Raw genomic sequence first — 15823 nt, forward strand, 5'->3', positions numbered from 1 at the left:
TTTCCTATTACCTTAGGCTTGAGTAGTTCTTTGAGTGCTAGGCTTCATTATGGCCGAGTCTGCCCTTGATCTCCGGAGTCATGACAGAAACTCGGTATGTTGAACTTTGTGTTGATGTTTGCTCATATGTGTGCGTGTGTTGTGTTGGGGAGCATATGTTAGTACCTAGTTCTACACCCACTATTGGGCACTGACGACGTTAGTGGGGATGTCGTGGTATTTAGTCGATACTATGCATGATGAAGATGATGGTTATATTGTCTTGTGGGTGACTACCATGGGTCTATACCTTGCACTTTCCTTCAAGGGTAAATCTGGGCTTATCTTGGATTCATCTAGCTATATCCTATTATCTTAGGTGCCTCGTCGAGTTGCAAGGGTGATAAGGTACTCTCCCAGGATCGAACTTGAAGTGGTTTATCAGGTGATTCTTGAAAACCGGGAGGTGTGGATTTCTTTGTAGCTTTATGGAGGTCCACTATTGTAGGTGGAGACTGTGGAGAAGCTTTTACCTCTATGGATGCATTATATGAGGAGCTAGAAGCTTCATGGGACTCCCCCCTTCCTGAGCTAGGTGAAACAAATCGTTCTTTCTTTGGTACCCAAACTAGCTCTGGAGCGGGTGTGTAGCATTCTGTGATTTTTTTCTTTCCGCGATCGTCAATTCGTTACGAAGCTACAGGATTGGGCGCACATTGGTTAGGTGACAGGTAAGAACATAATCTACGTTTTGGCACCGAGAGTTGATCATTTCCTTGACAGTAGCCTTGGGCTTCCAATAGTCGTTTAGGAATCCAACGCCACGTTTCCTTACATTTCTTGGAGCGAGTGGGACGTTTCTTACAAGGCTTTTTTTACCACTAGCTATGGTCGCTAAAGAAGCTTCGATAGGATCAGGTAGTCTCTCTGTAAACATTCTTTCCGTCAAGAAGTGAGTACGCCCACTTTTCCATGACTTTAAGTCACTTTCTTCTTGGATGACACTATGTATGGCTAAGGGTCTATGGACTTGGTGAGGTTGTTGTTGCGTAGGGAACACGGTGTCTGTAATCTGGATCTGCCTAGGTACTGGTTCTAGATCCCTTTGGGTATCTTCTACTAAACTCCTTAATTGCTTGACTCGCTCAATCTCCTCTGTAGGGTTTGTATAAGTTCCTATCTTCTTCTTCGATCGTGGCTATTGTGGCTCATGAAGATCTTCCTTGTTGGTTTCTATCTTAGTGGTCGTTTCGGTCTCCATGGTTTCACTTGAATCAGAATTCTCTTCAGCGTCGTTCATATATACCGGGTTGTCACCAGTCCCTTTGTTGGTTTTTGAACTGGGATCTGACTTCGTTGCTTTTTGCGATCTCATCCTTCGAGTTTTATTCTGCTTCTGAGATTGGGCAATTGATGCCGTGTCTCTTTCCTCAAGAATATAATTTTGTTTTGAAGCATTGATCGTGTGAGTACGTTTACTGGTGCCACAGGTGTACTTTGTGATGGCTCCTCGGTAACTTCAATCAAGTTTAATGGCGCGATCTTCGGTGCATTTGGATTATTTGGACATTGGACAATCAAATGATCTATGCTGCATCGATTACACATGAGTATCGGGATTGTAGACGTGCTCGCTTGATTGCTTTGCATTAGTATGGCGTTCTTTTGTAGCCTAATAGGACACTCGCTACACGATGTGGACCTCCACACTTATAGCATTGAAGAGGTGGTCTCTTAGCAGTGTAATTGATATTTTGGCCTCTTGCCGCAAGATCAACTACTTCATATACAGTTTTGACTTGTCCCCAATAGTCCTGCATGTAGTATTGTGGACTTTCTTCAAGCACATCCATCCCATAGGCAATATTAGGATCTATATCTACCTCACAGCCTTCCAAACAAACAATAGATGACTCACAACCCACTTGATTCACAGAAGTGATTCTTGGATGTGGTGGTTGCGGTCCTAGCACTGGAGGTGGTAAGGGTGTTGTTTCAACAACATTTTGGGCCCTAGGAACCATGTTTTGTGCTGTTTGTTCAAGAGGTGGGGCCGGCATCAATGCAGATACTCGAGGTGTGTCTGTCCATGCTAAGGTTGGTCTATTGGCCATCGCGCGCTTCAATACTATATAATCCTTAGCTTGATGACCATACCTGCCCACAGGCATTGCAATTCCCAGTGAATTTTACTCTAAAAGTAGGACATTCACTGGTACTATGCGGTCCATAGTATACTGAGCATCATTGTTGCTCCCTTGTTGGATACATATGATTGTTTGCGGAGTACGATTGTCTCTAAAACTCTCTTGAATAGCCTTGGTGAGATCCGCTAAAGTCATCTAAGATATCTTTGGCTCCTTATCAATAGGGTTTAGGGTCATTGACTGATGCCTCGATGCTTGTGAGCTAATAGATTTAGACTCAACAGACACTCTTTCTCCTTGAATCATTAAATTATACTCCAATTGGATCGCATTGGTGGTGACTGCTTCCCAAGTGGTGATACCTCTAATGACTAGGCCATTGTAGATATGATCATGTCGTAATCCCCTAATAAATATATCAAGCAATTGATTATTATTGAAGCGCTCATTTGGATTACAACTTGAATTCAAATGCTTCAAGCGACTAATAAAGTCTCTCACCGACTCTCCTTCCTCTCGTTGGGCTTTCTGGAGCTGAGAGGCTACACCCCAAAGCACTCCCTCTCGTATGTATTCTTTTAAGAACAGTCTCCTAAGAGTAGGGTAAATCGTTTTTTTCTTCCACCCTTAGGGTTCTATACTAATCACTTGCCTTCCCACTTAAGGTTAAGCTTAAAGCATTACTCTTATGCAGGTCATTGTGTTCTCCTAGAGAATCGCATATTTGTTCAAACAGTTCGATATGCTTTCTCATATCCCCGTCTCCAGTAAATATTTGTGTGAGCTTGGCTATTTGTACTGCCTTACTTTTAGGCTGTCTATCAGGCGTGTTACGCATATTCTCAGCAATAGATCGACCAATAGCTTGAGCAAATGTTGCCAAGTCATCTAAGTGAGCAGGCACCGTGGGTGGAGGTGCTCCAGAGACCACATCCGGAGTAGGTATTGGCATTGGGCTTGGCGCATAGGAAGCCCTTGGGTTTCATGTTGGGTACGATGTGCCATGTGGTGGTCCATAGTTCATTTGTGTGGCCCTAGGCATAGCAGACGTCGAATGTGACATGCTAATGCTAGCCGGTATGGTCCCATGGAAATAAGAACTTGGGTGTTGTGGTTGTGGAGCATAGGTAGTTGAAACATTGGGAGGGGTAGGAACTACATGAGTGTGATGACCCATAGGTGCATACGATTGGTACACACTTGTAGGTACTGTTGCAGGCATAGAGCTACCATGTAGCGGTGCTTTACTACTAAATGAGGTCCATGGCATGTTTCTTGGGATGCCTATCATTGGGGTAGGCATGGTAGCCGTGGTGTCATCAAGGGAAAGATGAGCTAGACTTGGAAAGGTAAAGCTATCACTTGTGGGCTCAGATTGCACTGAGACCCCTGGCGAAACAACATAGGGGGGATCCGTCGGACTTATCGAGGGAGTCTCCATTTGTGATAAGGTCGGTTTTTTAGCCTTCCGTATATCCAAGAATCTCATGAGACCCGTTGAAGGCATGTTGATCCCCTTGTTCTGTCTCTCTAACTCAATCACCCTATGGATGACCTCACAAACTCTTTGTTGTTGATCCTCCATACTAGTAGCACCCGTTGTGGATTGTAGGACATCTAACCAACCCACGAGATAGGTGTGATTTGTGTATAGGTCGGTTAGAGTTTTTGTTTGTAGTTCGTACTCCCAGTCTCATTTAAGAACGCTCCATCTAAGATTGAGGTGCTAGGGGTGTTCTTTGAGCTAGATGCAATGTTGCTTTTTAGGGGGTGGCCCTTAGCGTTTGTTAAGTCATGAGCACTCGATTGCTCTCTTAGCAAGGATATTGACATAGGGGCTTTCGCTTTTAACTCTCTTCGTTGCGCCGCCTTGCACAAGCTCTCGATTTCCTTTTCCCTTGCTGCAAGGATATACCGTTCAACCTCTTGCACTTTGGCAAGGCTTCTATCATCAGGTAATATAACCTTAGAGGGGAATAGTTTTGAAGAGTCAAGGGGTGCAGTGAATAGAGTATTCACATGCACATTCTCTAAGGGCATAGGATCTACGTTGGTCATGAATTGAGAATTTACTTCCCCACCCCCCTCATTTACATCATTAGCTTCATGTTCGGAGCGAGTGGCTCTACTAAAGGTTTCCTTCAAGCGGCTAAGCACGCTCGGGCCGGACCGCGGGCCCATGGCATGCATGTCTTGGCTTGAGCTATCAGGATTAAGCATTGGGAAACCCTCCATGACGTCGTAGTCAGAGGAAGAGTCACTAGCCGTTATGTCGTGGAGGATTCCTCGCCGCTAAGAAGAAGGAGACGGCGCTACGCCGCGCTCAACCGCTTCACCGCCGTCGTGCCATCGTCGTAATGCTCGATTGCACACACACTCTCTCTCTCTCTCACGCATACACATACACACACACAAGGAGATGAAGAAGAAGAAGATGGAGATGGAGCAAGAGCACTCTTCAATTGCACAAATGAGAGAATGAGTGAATTTTAGGTTTAGTTGACTTCTGTATGAGCTCGCCCCATTCACACTTGGGCGCCCATGCTTAGCCAACTAATCCCTTGAATGTTCCAGTTAGAGTGCGTCTCTCATCGGCGATCACTCTTACCCTTTTCCTATTGGACCGACAAGCCGGGTACCTGACTCTACCAAGTAAATAATACAATGTCCGTCGCAGGAGATAGGGTGTCCGTGAGCCGTGTGGGTTAACACATTGGCATGTATTCATCCTGAAACATATAAGGATTATGAAGGATTGTTTAGATGCAAACTCTGCAATCGCATTATTGCTTCTGAGTTTGTTTCTAATGGCATTAATCTCCTCACTAAGGCCGCCATCGACGACAAGGATCTTGCTTATAGCCTTCCCTATATAGTCCCTTCTCCAAATACACGGGTGCAACCTTTGGAGTCTACTTCTAATTGGCATACAAATGCTCGTAAGGAGATTGCTACCCTCCAATACCAGGTGCTTTCTAAACTCTCTCTTCTCTCTCAGTGTTACATCCACACCTTTTTTCGCCTGGGGTATCTACTACTCGGGATAAAAAGGGCAAAGCACAAGTCACAGGTACACAACAGGCCGCTTTGCAACAAGCTATTAGTTTTGGTGGAAGTCGAAACAACAAAGATTTTCCACGAATGTTTTCGACAGTTTTGCAAGAACCTGTGATTACTTCTATACCCAACTTTCCTCCAAAGATGTCTCCCTTCGCCGATGAAGATATTGAAGATGGTTTAATCCCGATCATTGATGGGGCATGCACGCCCAAATACAAAGCTGGCAGCAAAAGCAAGAAATGGGAGAAGTTGTCTAGGACAATTCTACCCGAAGATGTGCAATGGACAGTATTTCAAGATGATAGTTGCATAGAATATGAGGAGAAAGAAGTAGATAAATTTGATATATTTCTTTCCCTGACATTTCGAGCTCCAGAAGATTCTTCTGACAATCATTCAGAAATCAACTATCAAGATGAAGTCAGAATTCTCAATCCTGTAAAAATACAGACAAAAGAGGTAAAAATTGAAACCCCTTCATCATCCTCTTCTACAACTCTGTAAGAAGTCACAAAAATTGGTGGTATGACTATCTTGGACATAGACGGATTAAATCAAGATGAGGTATGGAAGGTCTGCAAGTTTATTTATAATCTGCTCATTACGGGATTCGCTACAAAGACTTTACATAAAGGCAGTTAGGTCTCTATGATTATAGCAGGCTTCCAAGGAATGCTATGAGCCTGGTGGGATGATCTCAAGACTGACAACAGAGCATATCTTACAGGGTGGACTAGAGGATCATGAAAACTTTGACAATGTAATCTCTTTATTTTTTGCAGCATTGGTCATGCAGTTTTTGGAATCGACCAACAAAATCCAAGAACGAATTAAGGAAGCCTTCTTCAAAAGCAAGCTGTGTGATCTTACCCATATGAAAAATAATCAGCAACATATGACTCATTTGATGTATTAATTCCTAGGCGGATACTTCAAATCTGAGTATAAGCAATACTACATCAAAACATTCCCTGAGTCCTTCTTAGATAAGTTCAGATTTAGTGGTCGTTGCTCTTTTGCCCAAGGTTTTGTTTCATCAGAGGAAGTAAGAGTGGAACTAGAGGTGGACTAGAGGTGGATGGAACATACCTCTTTTTTTTGTTGAAATGAATAAGGTTTTCTGACCATATTGGTTAGTCTTAGTTCATTATCATCAGAAAAGTATGATATCTGAGAATTTCTGGAAGAAGTCGATGCACTGGTAGAGTTGTCTTCTGATTGCTCAGAATCAAAATCGTATTTGGTATATTCTGTAATAAGAATGTCTTTCTTTTGCAGAACGTTGCAAAAGATGACTTCGTATTCATATTTGTCCTTAAGGACTGCATTGCCAAACTTTTTCTTTCTTTGAGGGTATTCTGGTGCAATGTGTTCTTGCTTATTACAGATGTAGCATCTTACTTGTTTCTTTTCCTCTTTGCTGAATTTGCGCTTTCGGCGCGCCACCTTGAACTTCTTGCCATATTTATTCTTCCGTTGTTTGAAATTGTAGTTACATTTGACTTTATCTCTGCAGCCGAAGGTTTTGGCTTTTGCTTCTTTCTCACAAAGTTCAATCCTTTGACCTGTTTAATGTCCTTCTTCATCTTGATGCGAGCACACTCTAAATCAGTTACTTAATCAATAACAACATTGATCTGGGCTATAGAGATATTTTCATCTAAATAGAGACTAACTGCTTTAATCCTTTCTTTCACAAGATTAGCAAATGACTTAGGGAATGAGTTGATGTAGTATTGCTTATACTCAGATTTGAAGTATCCGCCTGGGAATTGATACATCAAATGAGTCATATGTTGCTGATTATTTTTTATATGGGTAAGATCACACAGCTTGCTTCTGAAGAAGGCTTCCTTATTTCGTTCTTGGATTTTGTTGGTCGATCCCAAAAACTGCATGACCAATGCTGCAAAAAATAAAGAGATCACATTGTCAAAGTTTTCATGACCCTGTGGTCCACCTTGCATGATATATGCTTTGGTGTTAGTGTTGAGATCATCCCACCAGGTTTGTAGCATTCCTTGAGAGCCTGCTATAATCGAAGAGACTGACTGCCTTTGTGTAAGGTCTTTGTTGTGAATCCCGTAATTAGTAGAATTTTAAATAAACTCGAAGACCTTCCGTACCTAATCTTGATTTAGTCCGTCTATGTCCAGGATAGTCATATCACCAATTTTTGTGACTCCTTTCAGATGTAGAAGAGGATAATGAAGGGGTTTCAACTCTTCTGTTTGCATTTTTACGGGATTGAGAATTCTGACTTCATCTTCAGAGGTGATTTTTGAATGATTGTCAGAAGAATCTTCTCGAGTTGGAAATATCTGGGGAAGAATCTTCTGGAGTTGGAAATATCTGGGGAAGAAATATATCAAGTTCATCTAATTCTTCCTCCTCATATTTTATGCAACTATCATCTTGAAATACTGTCCATTGCACATCTTCAGGTAGAATAGTCCTAGACAACTTCTCCCATTTTTTGCCTTTGCTGTCAGCTTTGTATTTGGGCATGCATGCCCCATCGATGATAGGGATTAAACCATCTTCAATATCTTCATCAGCGAAGGGAGACATCTTTGGAAGAAAGTTAGGTACAAAAGTAATCACAGGTTCTTGCAAAACTGTGGAACACATTCGTGGAAAATCTTTTTTGTTTGGACTTCCACCAAAACTAATAGCTTGTTGCAAAGCGGCTTGTTGTGTATCCGTGACTTGTGCTTTGTCCTTTTTATCCTGAGTAGTAGATACCCCCAGGGAAAAAAGGTGTGGGTGTAAGATTGAGAGAGGAGAGAGTTTAGAAAGCACCTGGTATTGAGGGTAGCAATCTCCTTGAGAGCATTTGTACGCCAATTAGAGGTAGACTCCAAAGGTTGCAGTCGAGTATTTGGAGAAGGGACTATATAGGGAAGGCTATAAGAAAGATCCTTGTCGTCGATGACGGCCTTGGTGAGGAGATCAATGCCATTAGAAACAAACTTAGAAGCAACAATGCGATGCAGAGTTTGCAGCTAAACAATGCTTCATAATCCTTATATGTTTTAGGATGAATACATGCGAGTGCTGGAGGATGATTGCGGCTATGAGAAGTCGAGGTAGAAGCATGGCTCACCTGAGAACCATGATCTCGCAATTGGTAGACTAGTTTTTCAATGACAGAAGCAATTTCCTTTTTAGATTTAGCCCGGCTTAAGACTTTGTATTGATCAATAGAACCTAGCCGTTTCATATTCAAAGAAGCAGGTTGCTGGATTTCATTAAGCAAAGTCTTTGAGATATCTAATTTCATTCTGCAAGAAATTCAACTTCTTGCCAGTTGACCATTTTTGGTAAAGTACCTTGAGTGGTGTCGTCTACCTTCATGACTATATTTTGACCTTTACTTTGGGATTCAAAAATGGTGCAAATAGCCAGAACTATACACAGAAGGAAGATATGTATTTACAGTCCGAATTATCATTCGGTGAACAATTTGTAGGTGATCTGAATTATGCTTTAGATCTAACCCATGGGTCTTGATGAGAAGAGAAATTACTTAATCGAATCAATGAGGCTACAGGAAAAATTTGGAAAACATTCTATGTAAATGGGTCCATTTGCGAGACTCCCTTGTAGGATACAGATTGTGTGATCTCGCAAATTTTTATGCCTTGTATCAAGCAAAGCCCCAATACAGGAAACGTTAAGCCCCTTTCTAAATAAAGGGATAATCTCAACAACTATGTATCCTATATGGAAAAACTGATGACCTTTGCTTAACGCGTTCTTCCGGAACTTAGAAAGCTCTTCTAATAGATGGATAATATGATTATCCGTGTCACTATCTTTAATAGTTATCTTTCCATGAGTTTCATGGTATAAGGAGTTGGCAGAAAGGGCAAATACCTTGTTATGCTTGTACACTTGAGAAGTCGAAATTTTGGGTCAACTCCATTTGCCAGTCGGATTAGCAGCACTTTGCCTGCGATGGTGACGAAACAACAAAAAAGCTCCACCACTATGTTTAGGCAATCCTCACGAGCACTCAAAGTTTACAAGTAATACCCTTCACGGTTAATCAAACTAAATATTCACCAATGGCTCTGATACCAATTTTGATTTAGCACAGACGAATGAGCAGTTCGAATAATTGACATAAAGTTTTAGCAGACCATCTAGTAAGAGGAAGCAAGAGGTAGAGACTTATCAAGGCAAACTCATAGATTAACAAAAGCTTTATTAATGAAAGTTACAATGGTATGGCTATGTGAAAAAAAGCTAAGGGGTAGTGATTTAACGTGAATTTACAAAAGAGCAAGGCCTCCTTATATAGAGGATTAAGCACTTGCGTATTCGAGAAGCGACATGCTGCTTCCTTAGGTAAAGTGACTTTTATGGTAGTGCGCTTTAGTCATTGTTGAGGTCACTTTAATACGCGCTTGGCATGACATCAGTGCTTATGTCATTTTAATACGAGAAAGGAGATCCGCTATATTATTATTATTCCCCGGGACATATTCATAGGTGATGTCGAAGTGACTCATCTTGTAGGTCCATCTATAGATTCGGGCATTCCCAACTTTGCCGGCGTTCTTTTCTTTTAGGAATTTATCAACTTGTTTAAGATCACTTCGTAGAGTATAACGGGATTCCCATAAGGAAAAGTCGATAGAATAGGATTGCGTTTACTCCTACCAGAAGCTCCTTTTGCATCGTATGATATCTCATTTCTGCATCCTTGAACCGTCTTGAAGCCCATCTACAAATGATGGGAGTACCATTATCATCTTCACATAGAATACCTCCCTATGCTTCATCAGAGGCATCATAATAGACAATAAGTGGTTTGTGTGTAGGAATGTTTAGAGAGGGAAGATTCTTGCAAACATGCTTGATCTTGATTATGGCTTGTCATAGCTCATCAGACCAAAAAAATGTTTTGCTCCTTTCTAAAGTTTTAAAAGGAAGTAAATCCTTTGCTACTTGGGGATATTGTGGAGCAATCCATTGCAAGCAGCCAATAAAAGATTGCACTTCTTTGCAATCCTTTAGTTGATCAGGAAATGCATGTAGTTTCCATAGCGCATGCTCCTGCATTTCGATACATCCTGCAGAAATCTCAATACCCAAGAAATCAACTTGGAGTTTACAGAGCCCAATCTCTTTGAGGCTTAATACTAGACCTGTCTTATGCATCTTTTGTATGAACAAGTGCAAATGCTTGATATGGCTTTGCATATCCTTTGAGTAGACCAAGATGTCATCAATGTAAAGAAGCAAAAATTCTTTACAATCACTAAATATGATTTCAATTCTTTCTTGACAGAGAGAAGGTGCATGCTTTAGTCCCATGGGGAGCACGTTTCATTCATACATACCTTGGGGGACTACAAAACTGGTCTTGTATCTGTCTTTAGGCTGGATTTTAAACTGCCAAAAACCACTCTTTAAGTCGAATTATATATATATATATATATATATATATATATATGTGTGTGTGTGTGTGTGTGTGTGTGTGTGTATGTACACACACACACACACACACACACACACACACATATATATATATATATATATATATATATATATATATATATATATATATATATATATATATATATATATATATATGTGTGTGTGTGTGTGTGTGTGTGTGTGTGTGTATGTACACACACACACACACACATACACACACATATATATATATATATATATATATATATATATATATATATATATATATATATATATATATAGATAGGTATGTATACATATATAGTATGTCCCGTCTTTGACGCATCTTTGACGTAACTCTCTTTTATTCTGTGCATCAGTGGTGGTTTTTTCTCCTATGCTTTTGTCATCCTGTTATATCCCTGGGGTTTTTTCACTTCCAGTTATTTGTAAAGCTTTTGTAAGGCCTTCCGGCTTTTTGTAATCTTGCCCATGTAATATAGAAGGGTCCAAGCTCCACGTTTTGTGTGTGTGTGTGTGTGTGTGTGAGAGAGAGAGAGAGAGAGAGAGAGAGAGAGAGAAATGAAATGTTATATTAACGTCTTCAAAAAGGCCAGAATGACCTATGAGACCAAACTGATACAAAAGTGGTGAATCTGTTACAAAGTCTGGGTACCTTAGTACTAAAGTACTAAGTGTGAAAGTGTGAAAATAAATGTGAAAAACTAAATACAAAGTATTAAATAAACTTCTTAGGAGAATTCTGGGTGTCTGGCTAGAATGCTTCTAATCCTTTGTTGTAGTCTCCTCCGGTGAAGTGTGCTTCTGCATCTCGGTCGTGGTCGTCTCGATTTCCTAAGCTCAATCGCCCTGTCAATGAGGGTGCCTTTGGTATGGATGTGGGTACTCCTTTGTGCTGGCTGCTGGTTTCTCGCTTCTCCTTCCCCTCCTGCTTCTCTCGATCTGAAGAAATCTGTGATCTGCCTCTGAGGCTGTAGTGCTCTTTGTCTTCTCATTAGAGAGAGAGAGAGAGAGAGAGAGAGAGAGAGAGAGAGAGAGAGAGAGGTTATTTGTGCAGATATGTTATTTCTTTTACAAGAACATATCATTTGGCCTCACTTTATTTTATTACGAAGCATACACTGTGTTTTCGGGGCAGCCAGGATATAATGATTGGTATATGTCTTTATTCAATTGTGTTTTCACGGCACTTCCAGCGATTGCATTAGGTGTGTTTGAGCAAGACCTTCCTGCAGATGTGAAACTACAGGTATGGGCTTTGCAATCTTCTTAGCCAAGTTTCTGTTGATTGCACCCTTTGCCAAGCTGATTACCATTCAATGGTTTTTGTGTACAGTTTCCAACTCTCTATCAGCAAGGTGCAAAAAATCAATTGTTTGGTTGGAACCGCATCCTTGGCTGGATCAGTAATGCAGTTTGCAGCTCCTTGATCATTTTCTTCTTCGTATCGAGCATGCTGAAGCACCAAGCATTTCAAAAAAATGGTCAACTTTCAGGAATGGAGGTGTTGGGGTTGACAACATACACCTGTGTCGTGTTTACGGTTACTTGCCAGATTGCTTTAGCTATGAGCTATTTTGCATGGATCCAGCATATATTTTTATGGGGCAGTGTCCTTGCGTGGTATGGATTCCTACTGCTTTACGGCGAGATCAGCTTGACCATCTCCCCCTCTGCCTACAAAGTGTTTATTGAAGCCTGTGCCCCTTCTGCCATGTATTGGTTTGTTATTCTTGTAGTTGTTTTGGCAGCACTTGCCCCTTACTTCACTTGCTTGGTGTTTGGAAATTATCTCTTCCCCATGGATCACACTATTATCCATGAGAAGATCGCGGTAGAGAGTGATGAAAACTGGTTGAACAAAGAAAAGAGGAAAGCAGTGGAACCTACAAGCATTGGCTTTACAGCTAGGGTGGAGGCAAAGCTAAAGCAATGGAAGGATTATTTGCGGTTGCACCACAATTTCTCCCTAATTGGGTGGATGGACGATTGCATGGATGGCACATCAGTGGAACGGATACGGCCTGTGAATACTGATGTTATAAACAGGGATGTGTAAGGTAAGTTTCCTGATGCCTTCTTCTAAGGCTTGGATGGATAATCAACAATGGAGTGTCAGGATCACGATGCCTGCGACATAGCATGCAGTTTACAGCTTGACATTACATGCTGCTGGCAATTGCAAGTAAGGTTATATTATTGTTGTACCATGGCAGATTGTAGCTGTGTATGCCTGCTTAGCTTTCATTTTTGTTTGTAGTTTTGCAAATTTAACTGGGTTTACCCAGCTGCATGTTTGAAGGCTCATTTTTTCCTCCCCCAAAATAACAATGGTGAGGATCTTGGAACATGCCCATTCTGGCTTTTGTAGAGAGATTGTGGTCTGTCTTAGGTCCTCATATTAGAGCTAGTTGTCCCCTATAGAATCCTTCCATGCTAAGGCTTGGAGCTATTCTCCATCTCGCTTGAGCTTTCACCCGAAGCAAATGTTTGCACCTTAAAAGGCTTTATAAACGATCGTCTCTCAGAGGTCCAAATCCATTCATGTATGCATGTCTGCCCTCAACACTAAGTGACCGTGCATTTATTAAAGCAGGTGATCGTAGCTGCACATGCCATTTAAAAACTAAACCCGGACACAAATTTAACTTCTAAAACTTGGGCAACGTCTATTAATTCAAAATATAGCCTCATAAAACCGAAGGGGATTAGATGATGTGTGTGTGGGTAAGGTGGTTGGTCCGTGAGATGCAAAATTTGGAGCGTGAGGTCGCGTGTTCAAATCTAATCATGAGGGGTGGTGGAGTCTCCGTAACGCCTCGTTTTTGGCGGTTGGCCGGGTTTAGTGGGTCTTGAGAACAAGAATACTAGCATACACATTTTTTACTCCACAGGGTAAGCGAAAACAAAGGCAATTAACCTTGGCACAGTTTTTCAATAATTATAGGTTGAGTGATGCTCTAGACAGAGGTGAGGGCTTGCCCAAGTGGTTTATGTCAATTGATAATGTAGGCTCTTTGCAGGTGGTTGGATTCAAATCACACCCTTAACCTTCCCTTTTGAGGTCTTGTTGAGTTCTACATGTGCATAAGGATAACCTTGGGAATATAGGTGAGGCAACGGGATCTGTTAGAGATTCCTCATAAATATCTGAATGACTAGCCAATATGTACTTGTATATTGTGGTTTCGATGCAGACTAGCTTTGACACTAAGTGACACCGTGCATTTATTAAAGGGGGGTGAAGGGACCCACGGTTGGGAAGTCATTTGTTCTCTTAGGCATGTTTAATGCCTTTTTCCCCTTGAATAATATATAGTGAGGTCAACATATATGTTTGAGGTATCGCGGGATTGTTCCTGTGACACTAAAACCTTCTCTTCACTTGTCTTTTCTCAATCCCACATCTATATGGTCGTTGAAGCCTTTATAAGGTTCTCATGTAAGTGGTGTCAAGGGGGGTTGGCCTAGTGGTAAAGATGAGGGGCTTCAATGGCACCCATTAGGGTTCAACCCGTGAGACGTGGGTGTGGGTGAGTGGGTGCAATCCCATAAAACTTCAATGAAAGTTGTAACAATGAAAGTTTCTACAACTTCAAGTTTCACTTGTGCTAAATTCATGTATTACAAAAACATTTGCTTGAATGGCTCAATGAAACAAAAACTTTATTACGTCTTAACATTTTCAAATCTTACCATTGATAAATTGATGTCAGCTACAATCGAACTAAATGGAACTAGCAAATTTATGTCAATTTAGTTAAATAGTTGAAATCTTTGGCAAAACTTCAAATGATATTTTCAAGATTTTTTTGGTTCCATCTTTAGACTCCTATTTTTTAGCATAATTTTTAATTGACTTTCTCAAGGATGAATTATAGCTATGGAGGTCTTATAGGGCTCCTAAACTTTGTAATTGCATCCTATACTATTGGACTTTGAAGAGATTAAGGCCTTTTGTAGTGAGATGTAATGTAATTCACCTCAATCTCTTGTGATTCGGTCATTACACTCACATGGGACAAAGGTGCAAAAGGGGTCTTGTTAACAAAGTAGTATTCTTGTTTATTCAGAAAAACTATGAATTTACATATGTAATGAAAAGAACAAACCCATGGAAAAAGTTTTGTGAAGATTACCAAGAGCATGCTCATATATGCTAGAGGAGATATCCTCTGATCCGTTCTTCAAATAGAAATTTCGCTTACGTTTTTTCATAAATTTGAATATGCACAATCATTTGTTCTTCAAATAAAAATCTTGCTTACATTTCTTCATAAATTCGAATATACACAATCAAATGTGCTTGCTTATGCATGCATGCACATACGTACATACGCGCAAAGGCACACCTTTTTTTGCACATTTACTTGTGCAAAAACCAATATTCCCATCCATACACAGGGGCCAAAACACATACCCATGAACACATAGATACACACATAAATATGTAAAAGGCAACAGGACTAAAACCATAATAGAAATGGAAATGGGATATTTGTTTACATTTTGGAAAGGTACAAGGCTTGGCAGAAATACAATGAAAGAAAAAATGGGAAACGAGAGATGGAAAATCTTTGGTATGCTTTAGGAGACCATGGCCATATGCATCCACACGTAAACATACGTAAAGCCACAGATACACAGACTCACATATGTATCACTGTGTCCAGACACAAACATCCAACTCTAGAGTAGTAGCTAGATATATGCAATTAGTAAGCCACTAGTAGGTGCATACCTAGATATGCATGGGGAGAATGCCAATAATAGATCTAAATTTTGATGAGTAGGTTGATATTGATCAAAATTGGAGTGGTAGATAGAAAATGTAGTCATTATAGGTAGAAAAAACCCTTGAAAATGTAAAACCTGGAAAACTGAACAGGAATTAAAAAATTTATAGTACGAAGAAAACACGACAAAAGCTAGACAACGTGATAGTAGGGAGAAAATGCAATAGAGACTTAGGAATTGCTTGTTATAAACTTATGAATTATTGCATGTGCGCCTAGAGTTCATTGGCGCATATGCAATAATGGAGAAGAAAATCAATACTAGGTAAAGAACATAATACCAGATGCAATACAAGTAGGAAAAATTAACAGTAGAAAACTTAACACATGGAACAGTTACTAGAAAATGCAATATTTAGGTAGAAAATATGATATTAGCTAGAAAGCTTTACC

General features: G+C 40.5%; 1 protein-coding gene across 4 annotated transcripts in view; it reads left to right on the forward strand.

Moving 5' to 3' along the window:
- The window catches only part of LOC147424074 (putative phospholipid-transporting ATPase 9), a 133020-nt gene extending 119811 nt beyond the window's left edge, over positions 1–13209 (forward strand). For 2 of the 4 annotated variants that reach the window (XM_086501125.1, XM_086501126.1), the window contains exons 11-12: positions 11692–11883; positions 11971–13200. In XM_086501125.1, the coding sequence (XP_086357251.1) occupies positions 11692–11883; positions 11971–12693 (915 nt within the window). In that variant the 3' untranslated portion in view covers positions 12694–13200. Of the gene's footprint in view, positions 1–11691; positions 11884–11970 lie in introns of all 4 variants that reach the window. The other 2 variants (XM_086501124.1, XM_086501127.1) reach the window with 2 other exon arrangements.
- Positions 13210–15823: the final 2614 nt, after the last annotated feature.

Source organism: Adiantum capillus-veneris, chromosome 26, assembly GCF_014529385.1.
Source record: "Adiantum capillus-veneris isolate H3 chromosome 26, ASM1452938v2, whole genome shotgun sequence".
NCBI classification, from domain to species: domain Eukaryota; kingdom Viridiplantae; phylum Streptophyta; class Polypodiopsida; order Polypodiales; family Pteridaceae; genus Adiantum; species Adiantum capillus-veneris.